This window comes from Schistosoma mansoni, chromosome 7 (assembly GCF_000237925.1).
Source record: "Schistosoma mansoni strain Puerto Rico chromosome 7, complete genome".
In the NCBI taxonomy this organism is placed as follows: Eukaryota; Metazoa; Platyhelminthes; class Trematoda; order Strigeidida; family Schistosomatidae; genus Schistosoma; species Schistosoma mansoni.
In genome coordinates this window covers 3,464,694-3,484,964 of record NC_031501.1, presented here as the reverse complement: position 1 = coordinate 3,484,964, position 20,271 = coordinate 3,464,694, and the positions used below count along the sequence as shown (strand labels likewise).

Sequence of the window (20,271 nt, the reverse complement as noted above, 5' to 3'; positions counted from 1 at the left end):
TTAACATGGTTATCCAACACACAAATAACGATCCGATGAATACAGTTCAGTCAATCATAAGCAAAGTAAGATCTTAAATACATGTCAATCAGTTCAAGTCTCTAAACTACAGCAACACAGTGAGATGAAATTAAGACAAATGTCAGAGTAGTAGAAGTCGCGATAGTAACAGTGATTGTAGTAGAAAAGACCATATACATAGGTAATATGATTCGAGAATAAATACTATAAGATAATTTTAAGATTCAATACTTGAGAGAAAATAAAAGGTAAATGAATCTGGAACATTATGACCACTTATGAGACATATCACATACAACATCAACAACTTTTGGTTATAGTAATCGTGCGGAAAACCAGCTAGGATTTAGTTTGCACCCAATAATACGTCTCAATCAAACAATCACTGAATTCACTGACTGATAGCCCCGTAATACATTTCACAGATAACATGAAACAAGTACTATCCACTCTCAGAAAATTAGAAAAAAATCCAAAGTCCCAATACAGGCTAATCACTATGACATCTAACTTCAGAGCTATCTATTGAGTTTTTTCCAACCCAACCCCCATTAAATATCTATGAATAACAAATACAAAATAATAAAACTAACATACACGAAATAAACATCCAATTAATTGATAATTCAATATAGAATTAGTAAATGTTTGAAATGGTTGAAATGATTTTAATGAATCAGTAAAATCCATAAGTAATTCAATAGGAAAAAGATATTCGGACTTTTGTTGATGTTGTTCCTTGTGAAGATGATGATGATGATGATTACAATTAGGTTGATCTATTTGGCAATGGAAAATTAGTCCTGCATTTAACTATAATAGGAAAACAAAGATCAAAATAAAACAGTATTTTCATAGTTGAAATCATGAGTCAATTGAAGCTAGACCACCATCGAAAACCTGGAAGCACTGGAGGGCGTTTCGTCCTATTGTGGGACTGCTCAGCAGTGCGCATCCACGATCCCACCTCGCAAGATCCGAACCCAGGACCTACCAGTCTCGCGCCGGAGCATTTAACCGATAGCCCACTGAGCCGGCATCCAAAGGTGTTAATGTCTAACAGTATTTTAAATAATATCATGTTACAATTTATTAATGATTTCACAGTATACGCTGACTGACTCAGTTTTGATAGCCTAAATGAATGTTTTCATCAGTCTTAGATGGAATATGTACATTCTAAACGGATTACCTTGATATAGCTATTATGACATGTTTACATAAAATAGATGAAATAAGTCTAGTAGTGAGATAAAAGGCAAGTGGTTCAACGCCCCCAAATGCCCTGGTATGGCCGAGAGTGGGGAGAGTCCGCTCTCCTTCTCGAAATGCTCTCACATTGCCACGCGTATAAAGCCTCTGACAGGGAAGTCCTACTCAATGCCTTCTCGTGGCGGGGGTGTCGTTTGCGAAATTGAGAGGACGAAAAGCAAATGTCCGGCACTTTATTCAGGTTGGTGGACACGGAGGGTCCACCTAGGGGAGTTGGAAAACCCTGATTACAAACCAATGGTGCACATGGGCTCCAGAATCCTGAAGGAACGAATGAATCAATCGTTGGTCACCGGCTACCATGGGACTGCATCTCCTCACGATGCTCCACTGCCTTGTGGATCAGATCTTTAGGTCAAAGGCTCCGGGTGTGGCCCCCTAAGAAAACCACCTGCTTCGGTTTGGGCGCCCGGGCAGTATCACAGCCATCACAAAAATCAAATGAGATTTGTGCGGCGCATATATATCTGGTTCCCCTTTGTACCAATGTTTGTGTTTAAATAAAACAATTTCCGCAAACTCTTATACTAAGAATTATCAACAATGATCTAAACAGTGGAATCTCAAAGCGCAGAGTATTCAACATTCGAAAAGATTTTTTTTCTTCAGTGCAATATATCTAATACAAACATATTTTAGCGATTTATTCAGGCTTTTATTGTAAATCAGTTCATTGAACATAGCATATAACTCAAATGTTTGCCATTAACGGACTGTATTACTTAATAATACTACCAAATAAAACAACTGAGTTTTATATCACAGACTTCTAATTAACCAGGAATCGAACCCAAAACCCAATGCTTAGATACTGTTCAGGCACCGTTATACTAAGATGAGACAGTTGTCCAGTGACTTCCTAATTTCCAATGATTCTCTAGCTATTGTTAGTTCTTGATGTGAAAGCTAATAAAATTCAACTGTAGTGAATACTACTAACATAATTGCTTGTAAGTAATATACAGTGGAAAGTGGTGTGGAAGCTGTTACAGTCAATAGATGGAAGGAAGAGTTTCCGTAGGTCAAAAGGCACGGAGTCATCAGAAGATTCATTATTGCACGCGTCGGATTTCAGCTCATATAGAAACGGAGGTAAATCGTCAGTTGGAAGAAATGCTGAGGGATGGGATAACTGAGGAAACAGATAAGCAGCATAATTCACCTGTTCTACTGTAGTGAGTGAAGACTTAGTAAGGAAACCCATTTATTGTTTAATGCAAAATTACAAAGTGCCTTCATAAAATATGAAAACCATACATTGAATGTATTATTTGCACATCTTTCAGTTGTCTCTCAAATGCTTCATGATTATTTCATTCCTGTTGTTATTACAATTGCTCTCCGTTTCCCATCTCGTTCTTCTCAGTTCAGTTTCTTGTTCGCAGACAATTTTACTTCTGATTGTTGCCATATACTACTTATATCTGTCAACATAAGTAGCATACACTACACTACTAGTGTAGAAGTTTGATGGAAAGTATAGATTCTATGTCGACTTCAGAGAACTGAACAGCATTACTGAACTTTGATCGTGTGAAATTCCAACAGTGATGGAAACTTCAGACAACTTACAGTAAGCCAATGTGTTTACGGTATTAGACCTCCAGTCAGGATATTGGCAACTACCAATATAAGCGAGCGTGACAGATACAAGACGGCCTTCAGTATGAGCCACAGACAATACCAGTTAAAACGGACGCCATTTGGACTAGCAGGCGCGCCTCCTACTTTTAGAAGACCGATGATATTTCATTTCGAAATTTGATAGAGGGCCGAGGTATATGGATATGATCTAATAGTGTACAGACAAACAGAGAAAGACTACACGAAACAGACGTGGTCTTGAAATGAACCAAGGAACCTGCCTTACGTATTAACAAGAAGTCCCAGATAGTCTAGATTATCGTTATCCTGGCAGACACATTGGATGTAAACAAGGGACTGGGCAGAAGTGAACAAGTGTTTAGTGAAATAATAAAGTGTTTACATAATATGCACACATAGCCTTTAGTGATATATTTGCATGTTGCGGTGTGAACTGCGACCTGGTTAGTTCTAGACTGTTTTGTGGTCTGTACTCCAAATATTCTACATATGCCATGCATTTCGACATACTGAAACTTCTCTCTCCGTTTGTTGACTGTAACAGCTCCTATACCACATTCCGCTACATACTACTTACAAGCAATCTTGTTAGTAGTTTCCACCACGTAACAATCTTCACAAAATCCTCCACCTATACAAATAACACTAATAATATAAATGATGTCAATCGATGTTAACAAATAAAAAAACATTATTTTTAATTCTCACAAACTAACCTGTCCTTTAAAAAAGCATATCAATAAAGCATAGAAACATATGATATTATTGACCATTTGTGAATTTATCGACTGATCAGAATTCAACTCAGTGTCAGGGAATATTGGCAAACAATTCAATTTTTGTCGTTCTTTATTTGAAAATATTTTCGATTGATACGAGGATAATTTTTGTATAATGACAGGTAATACCTCCACCATCACTGCCAAAGAGTCCGATTTACCAGTTGTAGTGGTTCCTACTGTTTGACAAGTACTACGATCCCAAAAGCCAATCACTTGTTCCTTTAGGTATATAATAATAATAATAATAACAATAATAGTAATAAAATATTTGACTAAAAATGACTTAGTTAGACTATACGATTAATATATGGTAAAGAAATATAAATATTAGTTACTCAGCATGGACAAACAGGCACTTGGCCTATTATCTATTAAGTGTGATTTCCCTTCTTTTTATTGATTTATACTCAGGATTCAATGAGTATAACTGCTTGTAATTGTGTTGAATGAAGTATTATCTAGTGTTAACCCGGTTCTCGATTTTGAGTATTGAATCCTGGATTGGATATAACATGACTAGTCTTATTATCGTATTAACGTATTTTCGTATTATACCAGAGAGTCCAAGTCTGAATTAATGATAAGAAGAAAAGTCGTTGAGTGCGTCGAACAACTCCATCCTTCATTATACTGCTTCACTTATTTTGGAAGTTTCATAAGTCATAATGACCATATGTCTGACGAAATCTCAGCATGATTAAGAAATGTTGAGGTTAGGCATAGGGTATTAGGTAAACATGAGGATCGATTGATGAGGTGATTAGAATATACTACTTAAGCTCGACTACCGCTTAGCTAGACAGGCGATGATGACTGGTGTAGGGATTGACTGGAATAAAACTAAGAATGCCAAAACAAAGGCATGGAACTAGTCAGTGACAACTGAACTGAGTCATATTAGCAGGTGTTCCCTACTTGATTGGTGGTTATTGTAAATAATAGTTAGAGAATTTGCGTGATATGGCTTAAAATCGTTTTAAATAACGCGGACGAATGTACTCCTTAATTTTCCTGAGGATCCTGAGCCGCAAAACCTGTTTATACCTTATTTTCTTCTTTCCATACCTGATCTTTTGTACTACTACTGATACTGTTACTATTGCTAATGCTCTGGGATTTGTTTTGAAATGGTTTTATATCACTGCGCCAATGGAGAGTATGGTAACTGCTGCACATAGATTTCAGGTTCGTTTACAATGGCGCAGGTCCCCTAAACTCAAAGTTACTAAATTAAGTTTCAAATATTTTTTATCTCACTAATCAATATTCCCTCGAATCGTATATCCAATGTCCGATATTTTCTAAAACCATGAATACTGTTACTACTTCTGCTATCCTGGATTTGTCCTTATACGTTTGTTCGGCTGTGCTATTGAGGTATGGCAATTTAAACTAATGTACCAGGTTCTACGTGGCGTTTGACTAATCGTTTTAGGTTTTATATTGCGTATAGCTAACTGATTTTTAACTGAGTTTTCATTACTATCTTTGATATTAAAATCATTCCAATTTATTTGCTTTTTAAGACTATGAATAATTTTTTTGTCGTTAGAGTTATGCAGCTGAAAGTTACTTCACATTCTCCGATACTATGTAAGGACACTACTTAGTGAGGTACTTAAAAATGAATTGCGCCAAGAGAGGTCTTAACAACGCTAAATTGTAATGCTGGAAACCTAGTAACAACTGATAGAGAGTGATCCCATATAAGGCTTTTTTAAATAGTTTCTAATACATTCAGAACTGGACCAGTAATTAAGTCCGACAGCATTGACCATGATATGGAGAGTCAATCAGAAGTAGCAAAAGATCAATCGATAACAATCAGAAGTGATCCAAAGTTCGAATGCATCTCAATGGCTAAGAATTGGGTCAATTTCCTACGGATAGAGTGGTATATATATATATATATATGAATGAGTATTTATGCATTTCATTCGGTAGTCAGTTTGATACACTTTTTCGCACAAGTAATCAGTTGGGGGAGGGGTAGCGCCTAGCCCACTGTGTATCAGTATCAAATTTTGGATACCACATGCCAGAACACACTATCAAGATGAAAATATTAAGCTTAGAATACAGAAAAGTTATTCAATTAGTCACACATCAAAAGATACAAAAAATAAACATACTACTTACTTTTAACCAATTAGTATAATATTTTCTAGCTGCATTTTCACGTCCAATGCGACATAATAAATTAATTAAATGTAAAGTTAATTTTAATTGATCACCATTATCATTACCATCATTAATGGTATCAACATTAGCATCATTATAATTGTCATTAGGTAACATTAATGTATCCATTGACATCATGAATAAACTTAAATCATCAAATGATTGAATTAATTTTGGAGCTATTAAACTTTCTAAATTATTTTTATATTTATCAACTTGTTTAACACGTTCATCATAATCATTTAAATGAATAAAAGATCCCTATGGAGCAATAAAAATAAAATAAGAAAGAAGGTGTGTGTGTGTGTGGAAATTGGATAAACAAAACAACACAGTTAGGATCACAATTTACTATTATACTGAATCCTGGCAACGACACCAAATGTAGTAAATGAGAACACAGGTGAGGACAAGCAACTATGTATGTAGCACAAATTACAAAGTTACTTGGTAAAATACAAAAAACCATACTCTGATACTCTATTTGCAAAATGTTCATTAATTGTCTCAGGCTTCATTGTTCCTGGATTTCCACAACAATTGCTTTCTATTTCTGTTCTTCTCTTCTTGATCTTCTCAATCCTCTGTTGTCAGATATCCTATTCCTTACTCACGATATATACTACTTATGTCGATATGAGTAGCCCACACCACACTATATTTGTACGATATTATACAATTTATCATTCAGTTAAGCAACTTGTCAAGTATAGATTTATGTATATGGCTTTGAATTGTACTTTAATGGTAAGGGTTAATGATAAAATTAATTAATTGTTCAACTTAAAGTAGGTGCCATGGTGTTCGAACCCTGAATCGCTGCATAAAAAAAGTTTCCAAGATGCTAATTAATTCTATATATGAGGCTAAACTACACTGTATTTATATCATGAATATTTGTAATGCTATAAATACTCGTAAATTGATTCTTTCCTCTTTATATAACCCTGATGTTTGCATCATTTTCGAGCTTGACAGCTTGTCAAAGATGGTATAAGATGTGTTTACATAACGGTTACCGATAAGTTATGTTTATTCTTAATTCTAAAAGATTTGATGGATAAATAGAGCAGATTCATCGGGATGACAATAAATGAACAATACATATCAACAAATAGTCAATGTATTCATGAGTCTAGATGATAATGGGTTCGACCTCTGTTTGAAGGCGATCAATCATGAGTATTTACAAGAGTCCTAGACTAAAATAAAAAGTAAGTGTTTAGTGCTAGCTAATTAACGATAGTGTTGCCATGACAAAAGTCGTATTTTATCTATAAATCTATAAAAGTTAACTTACTAAACATTGACTCATACCCTCAATATTCGAGCAAAGCTATAGAAAATAAAAGAAAAAGGCAGACATGTAAATATCACATTTCTATCTATATTAGTATATATAATTCATTAGCATGTTGAGTGTGAAATTAGCAATGTCAATAGAAGATTATGGCGAAACATCGAGAATAAATTAATGTTAGATATGTCAGCCTTTGAATACCAGCTCACTGGTTTGATCCCTGATAGTCGTGGATATATAATATTGAGGAGTCCAATACTAGGACGAAATATTTGTCTAGAAAATCTTGATTTCCAAAGAGTGTTTAGATAAGATTATTTCTTAATGATTTTACTGTAAATCCTAGAAATTGATTTGAGTACATAGTCTGAAAGGATAAAGTTGATAACTTTTGAGAAGAGGGTATATACGTTGTACGAAATGAATCCAATCAGATAAGAATAATTAATAATAGAAAATATGAGGATATCACTCAATTGCGACTGAGACAAACTTATACCAGATTCTACATTGTCTATGACTAACGTGTACAGAATTAGATGAAATGTCAATTTAATTCGTAATGCTTTGAATTACCCCATTGTAGATATTTTGACTGAATGTTTTCATCAGTCTTAGCTGGCTGTTATATCTGAAAGCGTTACGAATTCACTAGTAGCGAACGGAACAAAGACACGTGACCAGAGACCGATAACTAGCTATACTGACGCGACCCAGACCCAGCTAACTAGAGTAAGAAGTCCAAGTTGGAGCGGGGAAGTTATATTCCGTAGCAGCCAGAAGCACAGCAATCCAATAAGGGAAAAAGTCAAGCGTACTTATACAGCAACAAAATGTCCTTGGGCATCGTTAATAAATAGCACACACAAAGAAACAATGGACTAATAGCGTTTAAGATAGTTACAAGTGGGAAATATGATGTGAAGGTAATAAGAGCACGTTTGGCGCGAAAACAGCTAAATTCAAATTTCCGAAATAAAATTACGAAATTGAGCCACTTATCAAGTAAGTTCTGGGGATTTGACATCCCCAACATTGGCATATGTACATTCTGTAAGGACTGTCTCGATATAACCATTTTGACAGAAGTTTAGATAGAATAGATGGGATGTGATTAGTGTGGATTCCAGGTTGTCCGTTTCTTCCTGGATGGATTTAAATACATAGTAGAGCTGGGTTTCGAATACCGGAGCAGACATCAACTCTGGGATCCAACTGAAGAATTTCAAGTAGGAAGAAACGCGTGTCCTGGATTCCACTGCCACCTACATTCCATCTTTTTTTCATACATAAACTAGTCCATATATGAAAATGAAAATATTTACCTGATCAATATCACCAACTTCAAACAACTCATCAATACATTGCATTAAATTAATCCATCGATCTGTTTCACGAAGCGCGTCAGCTGCTGATTGAGCATTTCTACGTGTTCTGTCCAATTCAACTAATGAATTGACAATATTCTGACTGTTATCATCCAACTGCACATACAAGTCAAAAAAGAAATAAGTATAGAAAAAATGTTGGATAGGTACCCGCTCAATTCACTACTTGTTTATTGTTTCATACTACTTATTATTCAGTAGTTGGTTCATTTCTAGTACGTTTATTTGTTGTGTAATATCTTCAATTATTTACATAAATTACTAGTATCTACCGTTCTTATCATTGTAATTACATTCCCTAAACCATAGTAACAGTTATTTCCAGTATTTATAGATTTCTTTGAATGTTTGTCTAAACGCAACAGCTCCCATGTTTGTGTGCTCTTACTCCTTGTTTTAATTGCTGATAGTAATTGATTGACTTTAGACACAGTTACCGACTGTCATGAACGTTATTGTATATTTAAATTATTCTTTAAGTTATTATTAAGGGAGTTCACTTTCTTTTCTCCAAAGATACCTTAAGAGTTGAGGTTTGTAATTAAATTACGTACATCTCGTAATAAATAAACCGTTTTTTTTTCTAAGATGAATCGTTGTTTGTGAACGTCGATTCCAAGATCATCTGAATCATTTGGTTAGACCTTTCGACAGATTTGGCAATGTTTTAACATCAGCGTGTTGCAAGCGGTAATCAATGAACACTTGAATGGTTAAATATTTGAGTTACTTAAATGTGTTAATATTAGGGAATAAATTCTGATCAGTTTTTTTAGTAGATGGTTATTTTGTCACACTTTATATAATAAGTTGTAGCAATCAATGCAATCCAAGACACATACCTTGTCAGCTGAGTGCACTTGCATTCCAGTGATAATGTTCATATCATTAGGATTTAAGCCAAGACCTTTAACTTTAAATGTTCACTCGTTACATACTCATCAACTTGTTCAACAGGTATGATGATACTTTGAAATGACTTTAGGTTAGTCTTCATTGTTATATATTGATTTTCTACGAATTCTCACGATATGAACATTTTGGGTTCAAGTTCCAAAATGAAGACCAACACCAGAGATACAGGTACCTCCAGCTAACAAGTCCCAAATAAGATAAAATGAATGTCCTGGATTCCACTGCTAAATACTTGAATGGCATCATCATTTTTTGTAGTATATGGCGAATCGATTAAAGTTAAATTCGTATATTATTGGATGTTGTTTCGGTATTTCAGCGGTTAAACGTTCGTGTGCAAGAATGAAGTTAGTGGGTTCGATTCCCTATGACGGAGTCATGTAGGTCCACATTGTTGAGTAGTTCCATAATAGGACGAAATGAGTCTCCAATGCTCCTAGATTCATAAAGGTGGTTAAGTTAATATCAGTTCATGACTTAAACCATGAAAATTGTACGTGCTCTATAAACTCTTCCATAATTATAAATAGTTTTGTTGGACAAGCAATAAATATTTGTTTACATACAGTGCATTATTAAAATCTGATCGGTTAAAATAACAAGATTAATTTAGAATAGTGGATAAACCAGACATTGTGGAGGCTAGCGATATGCGTTGAAATGAATGAACATTGATTATTCAGATGTCGAGTACTGAACTGCTAACATAAAACTGGTGATCACTCAATATTTATCGTCAGGAGCGAATCAAGCAATAGGGAAAGGAAACTTATTGAGAAACTTTGTGCTGAGAATTCTATATTGTGCCAAAAATATAATAGTAATAATAATAATCACCTGATTGTCATCTTGTAACGTTTTTAAATCCGATTCTAAAGCGAGAGCATCAATTCTTACTGCATCAATTTCCCGTAGAACACTAAGAAAATGAAAATTCAATCATTGCATAGGATGATTACGATGCCATAAAAACAGAACTCATGTCTCTTTTTACCAGTAGTGAAATGGAAATTGTCATACAATCTATGATAAGAACTTATTGAAAATACTAAGTTTTGTCATCTGGCGTTTGAAAAAAATATGCAATTACTTGAGAAGTTATCTGCCTCTTGAAACTGGAGACAAAAAACGATTACCTCCATTTCTTTTGGACAGTCAGTGTCTTAAGAAAACCTTTTAAAAAGATTAATTCATTTTGCTGCTTCTTAATGGGAATCAGGTGAATAGCCAAAAGTGTTGCTACATGGAGACAATTTCTGAAAGTCCCAAGAGGATTTCATTTGATAATCACTGTAAGGTATGATTAATAAGTGATTTCACCGACGATAGTATAAAATACCCACCAAGTTTATCAAGCCAAATAGCTTACATGTTCTGAATTTGGCCAGCCTGGGGATTGGCTTAGAATAGCATTTGTAGGTAAATAATTCCTACAATAGTTGCTATATTAATGTAATAAGTTTGGGGAGATTGCTAAGTTTGGTAGCTCGCATCACGAACTCGAGATAACTACTACACAACCACTAGAAACAAGGATATAGCAAACAGAGGTTTTGTTACGGTAAGCGAGTGTTTATCAGTGCGCATTCACGACCCCACTAACTACTGAACATTGGACCAACTAAGATCAATCTGTGGTGTAAACCATACGCTACAACAATTTCCAAAAACCTCATATATTGTCGTAACAGTGTTAGGTAGTTTGAAAAGATGTCATGTATTTGTTGTGACTGGTCAGGTCAAAGTACCTCCATCCTCGTGTTATTGTTCAAACTGAGACTTGAATTCAGCAGTACATTGGGCTTTAAACATATTATCCACTGAGGAACTGAGTTCAGATATAGCCACAAATTTATGGTAAAATGACAATATCGAGACAATCTCCTCAGGATCGACAAATACCAATAAAGACTAGTTGATGGTAATCCTTAACAGCAATAACGGGAAAACAAATATCTTTACAAATAAAAACTGTTCCGACCTGACTTTATGACTGGATCTACCATAAACCCAAAAATGATGTGTTCGGATTTCGAGAGGAGTACAGAACCTACAGATAACTGACCTTCTATTAATTGGTCAGTATTTTTAAAGTTCATCGAACTTGTGACGTGGTGAATGATCCCTAACCAATATTTTTTTTGTTTTTACATAAAACAGAACACTACTTGCTTACCGAGGAATAGAAGCAATGGCCTCTTGACAAGTATGATCCAGTGTTTGCATTACATCCTGTATAATTGAAACAGTAAAATAAGTATGAGAGAGTTTGGATTAACTAATAATAATCAGGCAACCATACCCAATATATTCCTGGTGCACACATACATCAATTCAACTTATAACATCATACAGGGACAACGAGAACAATTAAATTTTGTTTAAAAAAGGATAAGATGGTTGTAACACTAAAGGTTTAGAATGAAAACAAAAAGTGAATAGGTCTAACACAATGTGACCGATTCTGAAAAATCACATAACTTCTTCGACCATTAATTATGATAATCACGAGAAACTGAACTACTTACACGGCACAGTCCAACAGTTAGTGACTTTATGGATTGATGTCATGTCTTGATTACCGGCCTCTTGCAAACATCGTGTCGAGCTAATTGGTTGTTGATAATGTGGTACGTGTACTTACCAATTTAATCGATGAAGATACACTACCTAACCAACTGATTCTCCGTCTACATCTAGAATTCTGTGTTTAATTTTAGCATAACTCACTCAATCATCCCAATATACAATAATAACGTCTCGAATACAACTATGATTAAATAGTAGTAAACTAAGAACATACTCCAATTTTGAAGACAACGTTTCACAGCCACAAAGCAGAACAGAACGAATCCCTGAGAAATTATCACGCCCACACCACAAGCTGACAAATATCAAAGGATCTTGTTGAAAACATGAGATTTCGTCAGACATCACTGCGCTCAGTGTGATGATACTGCAAAGATTAGTAAATCTCAGTAACTGATGTTTGAAGACGTTAAACTGACAGCTAAAATCAGTCTAAGCTGACAATTTTCTTTCTTTCTCATTATGTTATCAGTGTAAACCACGCCAACTTGAACAGATCCATACACGTATGTCAAGCACTAAAAAATATGTGTTTTACTAACCGATTACTCATCACCAACTATGAAATGCTAAATGGTTGGAGATGGTCAGCAGAAAGTTCTACTTCACTTAGATTTCATGCTGGTTCAATTTCATTAGCAAGGTGCACACATATATATGAAGGAAATGATCATCCCTTTAGGATTAAAACTAACTATCTGTCGTATACTACAAAGACTGAGATACCTTCATCGAGTGATTCGAACCAATCACCAGATAATCATTAATTTTCATCAAATATGTGGTCAATGACTCTGCAACTTGAAACTAACTCTGTAATATTACTAATCATCTCACATAATAATTGAGACAGTATAAAAGTTTATACGTAAAGGCAGAAACTGCATTTCATCTTAGAAACAAAAATCAAACTTTTACAAAACAAAAAGATTTGTTTATGTGTGTGTAACGCGCACTTACTTTCATTTGAGTTTGAAGTTGCAACACAAGATCAGATACTTTTTGCTGAAATGAGAAAATTGACAAGATATTGAAGAAAGCATAAACTAATTAAAACGAGCTAAATCGACTCAGTTATTTATCTACTTATTATTAGGCTCGCTTTTTCTCTATCTTATGGTGGTTAAATGCATTATGAAGATCTACACGTCTAAGGGGAAACATTCAATACACTGGACAGCTTAGATGTAACTAGACGATTCGCATTTTGTAGATGACCTAGCTCTTCTATCCTATACACACCAGCAAGTGCAGATGAAGACAGTCAATGTAACAGAGACTTTGACAACAGCAGGTCTAAATATATACAAGGGAAGAAACAAGATATTAAAATACAACACAGAGAAAAATAACCAATTCACAATTGATAGAGAAGCTAAGGAAGATGTGGAAACTTTTACGCGTGAAGGAAGGATCATTGATCAACAACGAGGGTCTGATGTAAATGTGAAGGAATGGATTGATAAGGCAAAGGCAGAATTCTTAAAACTGAAGATTATATGGAACTCAAAACAACTGTCACCCAACACCAAAGTCAGAATTTCAATACAGACTTCAAGACAGTTTTATTGTACGGAACCGAGGATTGAAGAACTACTACAACCATCATCAAAAAAGTAAGAGTATTTATAAACAATTGTTTAAGAAAGATAGGTAGAAGAATCCTGGTCAGCATCCTAGGCTCCACTAGGGTTAACAAGAGTAAGTGATTAGTAGGATAATAATAATAATACGAAAATAGTTTCATATGAATTATGAGAAGACGTTTTCTGTCATGTTTAAATAAAAGAGTAAAGAATTTTTAGGATATTAGGAAATATAGAGTTCATAATTATCGTACGAATGTAAGATTGAAACCAATAGAAGATTGTTAAAGAGGAGGAACACTCATGAACCCTTTGGATACAGTAAATATATTTGGGTTGATCAAGATAGTCTGTAGTAAATCTTGGTCGATATAAGCTTCATGTTAGTTTGTATTCGTTAGGAAAGGGTATGTGCAATTTGGAAAAAATTGATTCTCCTTGATGGGTCCAAATCTGGAGCACTCAGCTCAACAATTAATGTTATCACGGAGCTATTCAGGATGTAACCGACATCCTATATGACTGAGATATTGACTTTAATTAATCATTGAGAAGGGATTGCAAATATATTTCGCTAGTTTCTCAGAGTTAATCGAATTCGTAATATGGTCATTAGTGCGAATCAATACTGCTTCCAATATCATTTCAAATAGCATGAAACCTAGGTTCAGGGTTTTCTACCAAGTACCTCCTTTCAACCACCCAAAAACATATATGTATAAATATCCATCTCAATATATGTGTTTTCAGCGCCTGTGATGATTTCGATAATTAACGCAAACTCTAAGAGACCTTTGTATATTGTCTAAAAAAAGTGGTCTTGAGGTGATATTTTCTGTTCATGTCGATAAAGAAAGCATTATTGAACAAATCAAGCAAAAACAAATACTCAACATTTATTCTTGAAAGGACTTGAGAAGAACTCTTACTGAATAAATAAAATACTAAAGATAATCTATGAAGAGAATGCACTAGAGGGTAATAGATACTACGCATAGATCAAACTTTTCGATGAAGACTCTGAAGACTCTAAAATTGATGGAAGGTCAGATAAAACCACAACTGACGAGTAAATTAAACAGTTTGATTGCCACAAATGAAGATTATTCAAAATGTGATATAATTGTTGCACTCTGAATTTTGTCGGCTAAATTCTTTGTTCTCTTAGTACTAAAAGTAATATATAGAATGGACTTTGATCCTTCAATCGATTAGGCGTTTAATAGTAACCAAGTAATATATAATTAAATTATAACAACATATATACAAAATGGGACATCACACAAGGATAAAATTGACAGCCTATTAGTCAACTAGAACTTACCTCTAATTGATTAGGATCAGAAGTAAATGATTTCAATGTTTCATTTATCCAGTGAACATGGTTGAAATCAGACTGAGCGAAACGACTGAAATCCTAAAGTTCATAACAATAATGATAATAATAGCAATATTTAATCAAAACAGACAACAATTAATCAGTTCATGATGAAAAATAACTTCATATTCAACCATTCCGACAAATCTCTTACTTATACAATTGAATACGATAAATGATTGTCTTTCTTAGCCTTGACACAATTGAATCCTAACAGTTATACTTTCTCATTCATGTGAAACACATTTTGTGTGAGGGTTGTGATACTACCCGACTGCCAAACCAATGAGGGTGAAGCGGAACTTGAACTTGTGGTTTGAAGTTGAGCGCATCAATCACGAATTCACCGCTCTACCCTATCAACATGAGAAGCGATTCTCGCCAATTAAAACATAATTATCCTAGAATTGTATTTAAAAATGATTGATATCAGAAATATGAACCACTTTGACTCAGTAGTAGGAAGGTGGCATTTTCATCATGAAACGTGAAAATAATGAGTTTGATTCCTAGGGGGGGGGTTGTGTGAGTGCACATTATTGATAAATCCTAAACGACGACAAAATCAGCTGTTTAGCAGTCGTTTATATGTTTCAAAGTATTAAAAAAAACTGAAGTTACGCTTATTCTACATACTTGTAATAACAGGTAAGAAGATATATATTCGAAACCATATTGAGATTGAGTACATACAAAATGCATATTTTTTTAAAGTATAACGAATTTACAAAATGTTTATCAGATACAAATAAGAATAAATGAATCTGAGCTAAATTATTTGATTACTTACAATATCGTCAATCATCTTGACTTAATCAAGAGGTCTACATTACACTTTCACTATCTATCTCTCCATACATGACCGATATTAAAAATCAGTTTAGCAATTCAGATTCAAAATTTTAAATAGATAATTGAGAACTCTTCTCCTTATAATATAATTCATTTAACAAATGCAAGTTTGGTGATGTGCGCATGTAGTTTTTATAGTCAACAAACACTCAACTCGATATCTGATATTTGTTGATATAGGAGTTGGATGGAAGGAAGTTACGAACAATCAAACCAAGAAGTGACATTAGTCCATGAATTCACATTGACTGTTGAACTGAGTTGTGTAAGCGGATGAGGATTACCCAGTTGAGGTCTTTCCAATTATTATAACCATTAGTTTGAGACGTATGACGAAACAGCTTAGAATGGATCACAATGGCGTGGGTTCATTTACTCTTTTCTCCTTTTATATCTTGAATTTATTCTTTCTTTTCCATTCATATAAACTGTGCCCAATATTTTCTGTCATTAATATTGTTACTAATTCTACCACTCCAACATTTGTTTTGTTAATTTAATCTCACTTTGCTGATATACAGAGGTAACTTGGACTGATGCACATATATGTGTCAGGTTATACGCATTGTTTTATGCCTATGAGGTCTAATAATTTACTACATTTACTTATTCAAAATGAATCACATGTTTGATAAGCACAATCAATTCCTGACTTTTCACAAGACTATAACCGTCTGTTTTACATGGTGACTAATGGTTCATATTTGAAAACCCTTGACATTAGAAAAGAACCACACAAACACTTCTATATATAACATAGAGATACTATATTATGGCTCAGAAAGTATTCCGGTATTTTTAATGTATGAGGATGTAAATTAAATATATATATGCACACAACATTGAATTTCTATCATTTAGCATAGTATTAAAGTGAAAATACTGAAAAATTAAGGATCACTAAATAGATTAAGAAAATAACTTTGAAACGAAGGATTGTTTTTTTCGAAAGAAAATATGGGTGTTTTATTTAATCTGTGCTTAATTACACACTCATGAGTATTTATGGATATGTTTCTAGTCATCACAACAGTAAGCTATCTCTACTGAAGCGAATTAAAATGACCATCAACATTGCACTAAATTTTTTCAAGTTAGATGGTTGGAAATGTTTGACATGAAACACCTGCATGACGAAACTTTCGAGTTAGTACTCGTCAGTAAGATATTTGTCTTAAATCTTGAAGAGACCGATGCTCCTTGATGGAATCGAATCTCAGTCACTTAATTTCATGGCCTGAGAGGTTACCACTGAGTTATTTGACAAGTAGCGTTCCATAATACTGAAATATATTTACAAGAGTTTAATGACTGAGTAATAGTGGCTTATTTCATGTTTGTGTAGTCCTTTTGTACTTATGATTGAATTCTACCGATCAGGTTGCTAAGTGGACCCCAGCTTAACTAAGTCAATATGACAAAACAAAAAATACTTTAAACGGAATCTATTTGTGGATAATGAAGAAGCTTAACTTGAAAAATCCTCACTAAGTAAAATGAGTGTAATTTTAATAATAGTTAGTAGGACGTATATTTATACAGAGAATAAGTTTTGCTTCATATAATCACAAAACAATGAATACATTTTGTTGAAATAACGAACCGACCTAAGTTGGACAATCACTGGAAACAAGGAAGTAGCTGTTTCTTTCTAGTATGAAATTCCTTAGAAGTGTACATTCATGACTTTGTTACTCAGTATCGAACAGAGCCTTCAGTTTCATACTAGAAAGCTTGAACTCTAGACCACCAAGTCAGCATTCAACGGTGTTTATGTCTAACTTTAAGCTATTCTCAATATTGCGCGACCATCTCCCATTGTGTTTGATCGGTAGGATCGTTACGTCAGATACGTTTGAACTCCATTGGTCACGGTTGCTTAATAGGACTCCGGAAATTACCTCACAATGCTAGTCATTGATGAGCACATGATGATGGTGAAACCAGTCATAGGATGTGTTCGTGAATTTGCATGGCATATTCTTTTCAACAGTTAATATGTATACAATACCTAGCATGTATTTTTTTTTCATTTGGTAAGTGAATGTTGCATATAAGAGCATACATTTTACTAAGGATTTCATTTCAACCTCGAACTTTCAATATAATTACCTTTTTCATCTGGCAACTTCGGGTGTTCTACAGTGTCATATTCATGAAAAATAACTTAGATGAGTGTAAAGACATTTTCAGTGAAAATTACACTGTTATATGCAGCAATGACGCACTAAATGAACGAAATGACGTTTGGAAATCTAACAGCAGTACTTTCGTTGAACACTGAAAAAAGATGGTGACGCTTACATGCAACTGGTACTGTGAATCTAAGCTCAACTGTCATCCAACAGTAACCAAGCACACAAATCTACTCGGTAACAAACTATTTATCGACAATTAGATGTAAACTGGTTTATACAGGTGCGATAGAATTGAACCTAAGAGGAATATTTTCCATTGATTCTTAAATGATTAGCTGTAATCTCAGGTGGAACTTTGAAATAACGTATTGTCTAAGTAGTCTAAATAATATCATTAAGTGACATGAGTCGTGTTCAAAAGAAGTAGATTGACAGTGACAAGAGTACGAAGGACGACTACTTGAGGTCATTCACAAACAGGATCTTTTTGGGTAGAGACACAAGAACTCATTTAACTCCATGAATGATGAATGAATAACACACTATTGTACAATTTGACTAGAGTTGTGAAAAGTGTGATGCTGTTAAATTTAGATTTATTGAGTAACCGAAAGGTATCGTACAAACTCTAAAACGTAAAAAAAGGGTAAGCGTTCTAATCCATATGCGATCCAATACACGAAATTAATCGGCGAATGATATTCTACAAAAATGTCTTAAACTAACAATTCCTACTGATCGTTATTTTTTTTATGATCGTCTTTCAATGAGAATCAGTCTCTTAGACAAGACGATTCATATTATAGAATAGTGAATAAATGGTACCGATCTACAGCTGTGGTTTAGTGATCAAAGCGCCCGGGTTTCGGCCACTAAGTCCCAAGGTCGAACCCCAATCCACCTACTTCACTTTCGGGCAACCAGGTACTATCATAAACCCTCGCAATTTGTGTTTAGCTCAACACCTGAATGCCTGATGAATGTACTAATTTAAAATTAATATGTTTGATTCTCAATCATTAAGTCGCAGGTTCAAACTTCTCTTCATCTACTTCGAATCAGATAACTGGTAGTAACTATTCACCATCACATACCTCCAAGCCAAGTGTACAGAAATCTGAACTCAATGAGTTATTAAAAAAAAAATTTATTCTTATAAGCTAAATAAAATCCAAGCATAAAAATACAAACATAAACAAGAACATCAAATCATGACAAAAATTAACACAACCAATGAATACAATGAACATTATGCAATCATAATATACGAAAACAGAAGCCTAGATGATAATAAATAGACTTTATTCAAATGAATATACTGGATTACAAAAACAATGTTATGTAACATAATGAGGATATATGGTGGTGGGTTGTATTTCTTGTTGTGTATATTTCACTCATGTGCAAATGTATCTTAATTGTATTTTTTTAAAAAAAGGTACATACCTAAGGATATTTGTTTATTTATTGTCTACTCTGATCAAATTACTTTTTATACATGTTAACCTCTTCTTCTTCTTCTTCTTCTTCTTCTTATAATCAGTGTATGTTTTGATCATTTTTAACCGATTAAATCAAAAGTTTGTTTAATTTCAAGTGAATTTTCTGTTTCACCAATTAATAGATTGATTTCTAAACCACGATTATCAGTAGTTGCACGACGAATAGTTATGATGCCAGAGATTTTATCGCCTAATAATAATGATAATAATAATAATAATAAACTGGAATATTAAAGTGAAATAATGAAAAGAAAAAAAAGGTTAAATAATATGTATCACGATATTAGAATAAATGCGTTAACTAAATGATCTACGGAGTAGAGATTTAATGAACAGAATGAGATATACTTTTCTGCGAGGTCTGATGACACCATCGTGAATTTTATTTACTTATTTAAACACATAAATATTGGTAAAAGGAAGCACCAGATACATATGCGCCACATAAATCTCATTTGATTTGTGTGAAGGTGGTTTTCTTAGGGGGCCACACCCGGAGCCTTTGACCGAAAGATCTGATCCACAAGGCAGTGGAGCATCGTAAGGAGATGTAGTCCCATGGTAGCCGGTGACCAACGATTGATTCATACGCCACTTGTTCCCTTAGGATATTGGAGCCCATGCACACCATTGGTTTAGAATGAGGGTTTTCCAACTCCCCTAGATGAACTTCCCGTGTCCATCTACCCGTTTACAGCGCCGGACATTCGCTTTTCGTTCTCTCAATTTCGTAAACAACACCCCCCTTTGAGAGAAGGCGGT

General features: G+C 34.2%; 1 protein-coding gene across 1 annotated transcript in view; it reads right to left on the bottom strand.

Annotated features, from left to right (window-relative positions):
• Smp_211300 (putative protein arginine n-methyltransferase) overlaps positions 1 to 15,053 on the bottom strand; it is a gene marked incomplete at both ends in the record, with an annotated part of 34,448 nt that extends 19,395 nt beyond the window's left edge. The window contains 10 exons of the mRNA XM_018798629.1: positions 619 to 800; positions 3,022 to 3,085; positions 3,615 to 3,899; positions 5,820 to 6,122; positions 7,162 to 7,197; positions 8,487 to 8,645; positions 10,302 to 10,384; positions 11,904 to 11,958; positions 13,294 to 13,317; positions 14,964 to 15,053. Of these exons, the coding sequence (XP_018653552.1) occupies positions 619 to 800; positions 3,022 to 3,085; positions 3,615 to 3,899; positions 5,820 to 6,122; positions 7,162 to 7,197; positions 8,487 to 8,645; positions 10,302 to 10,384; positions 11,904 to 11,958; positions 13,294 to 13,317; positions 14,964 to 15,053 (1,281 nt within the window). The remainder of the gene's footprint in view (positions 1 to 618; positions 801 to 3,021; positions 3,086 to 3,614; positions 3,900 to 5,819; positions 6,123 to 7,161; positions 7,198 to 8,486; positions 8,646 to 10,301; positions 10,385 to 11,903; positions 11,959 to 13,293; positions 13,318 to 14,963) is intronic.
• Positions 15,054 to 20,271: the final 5,218 nt, after the last annotated feature.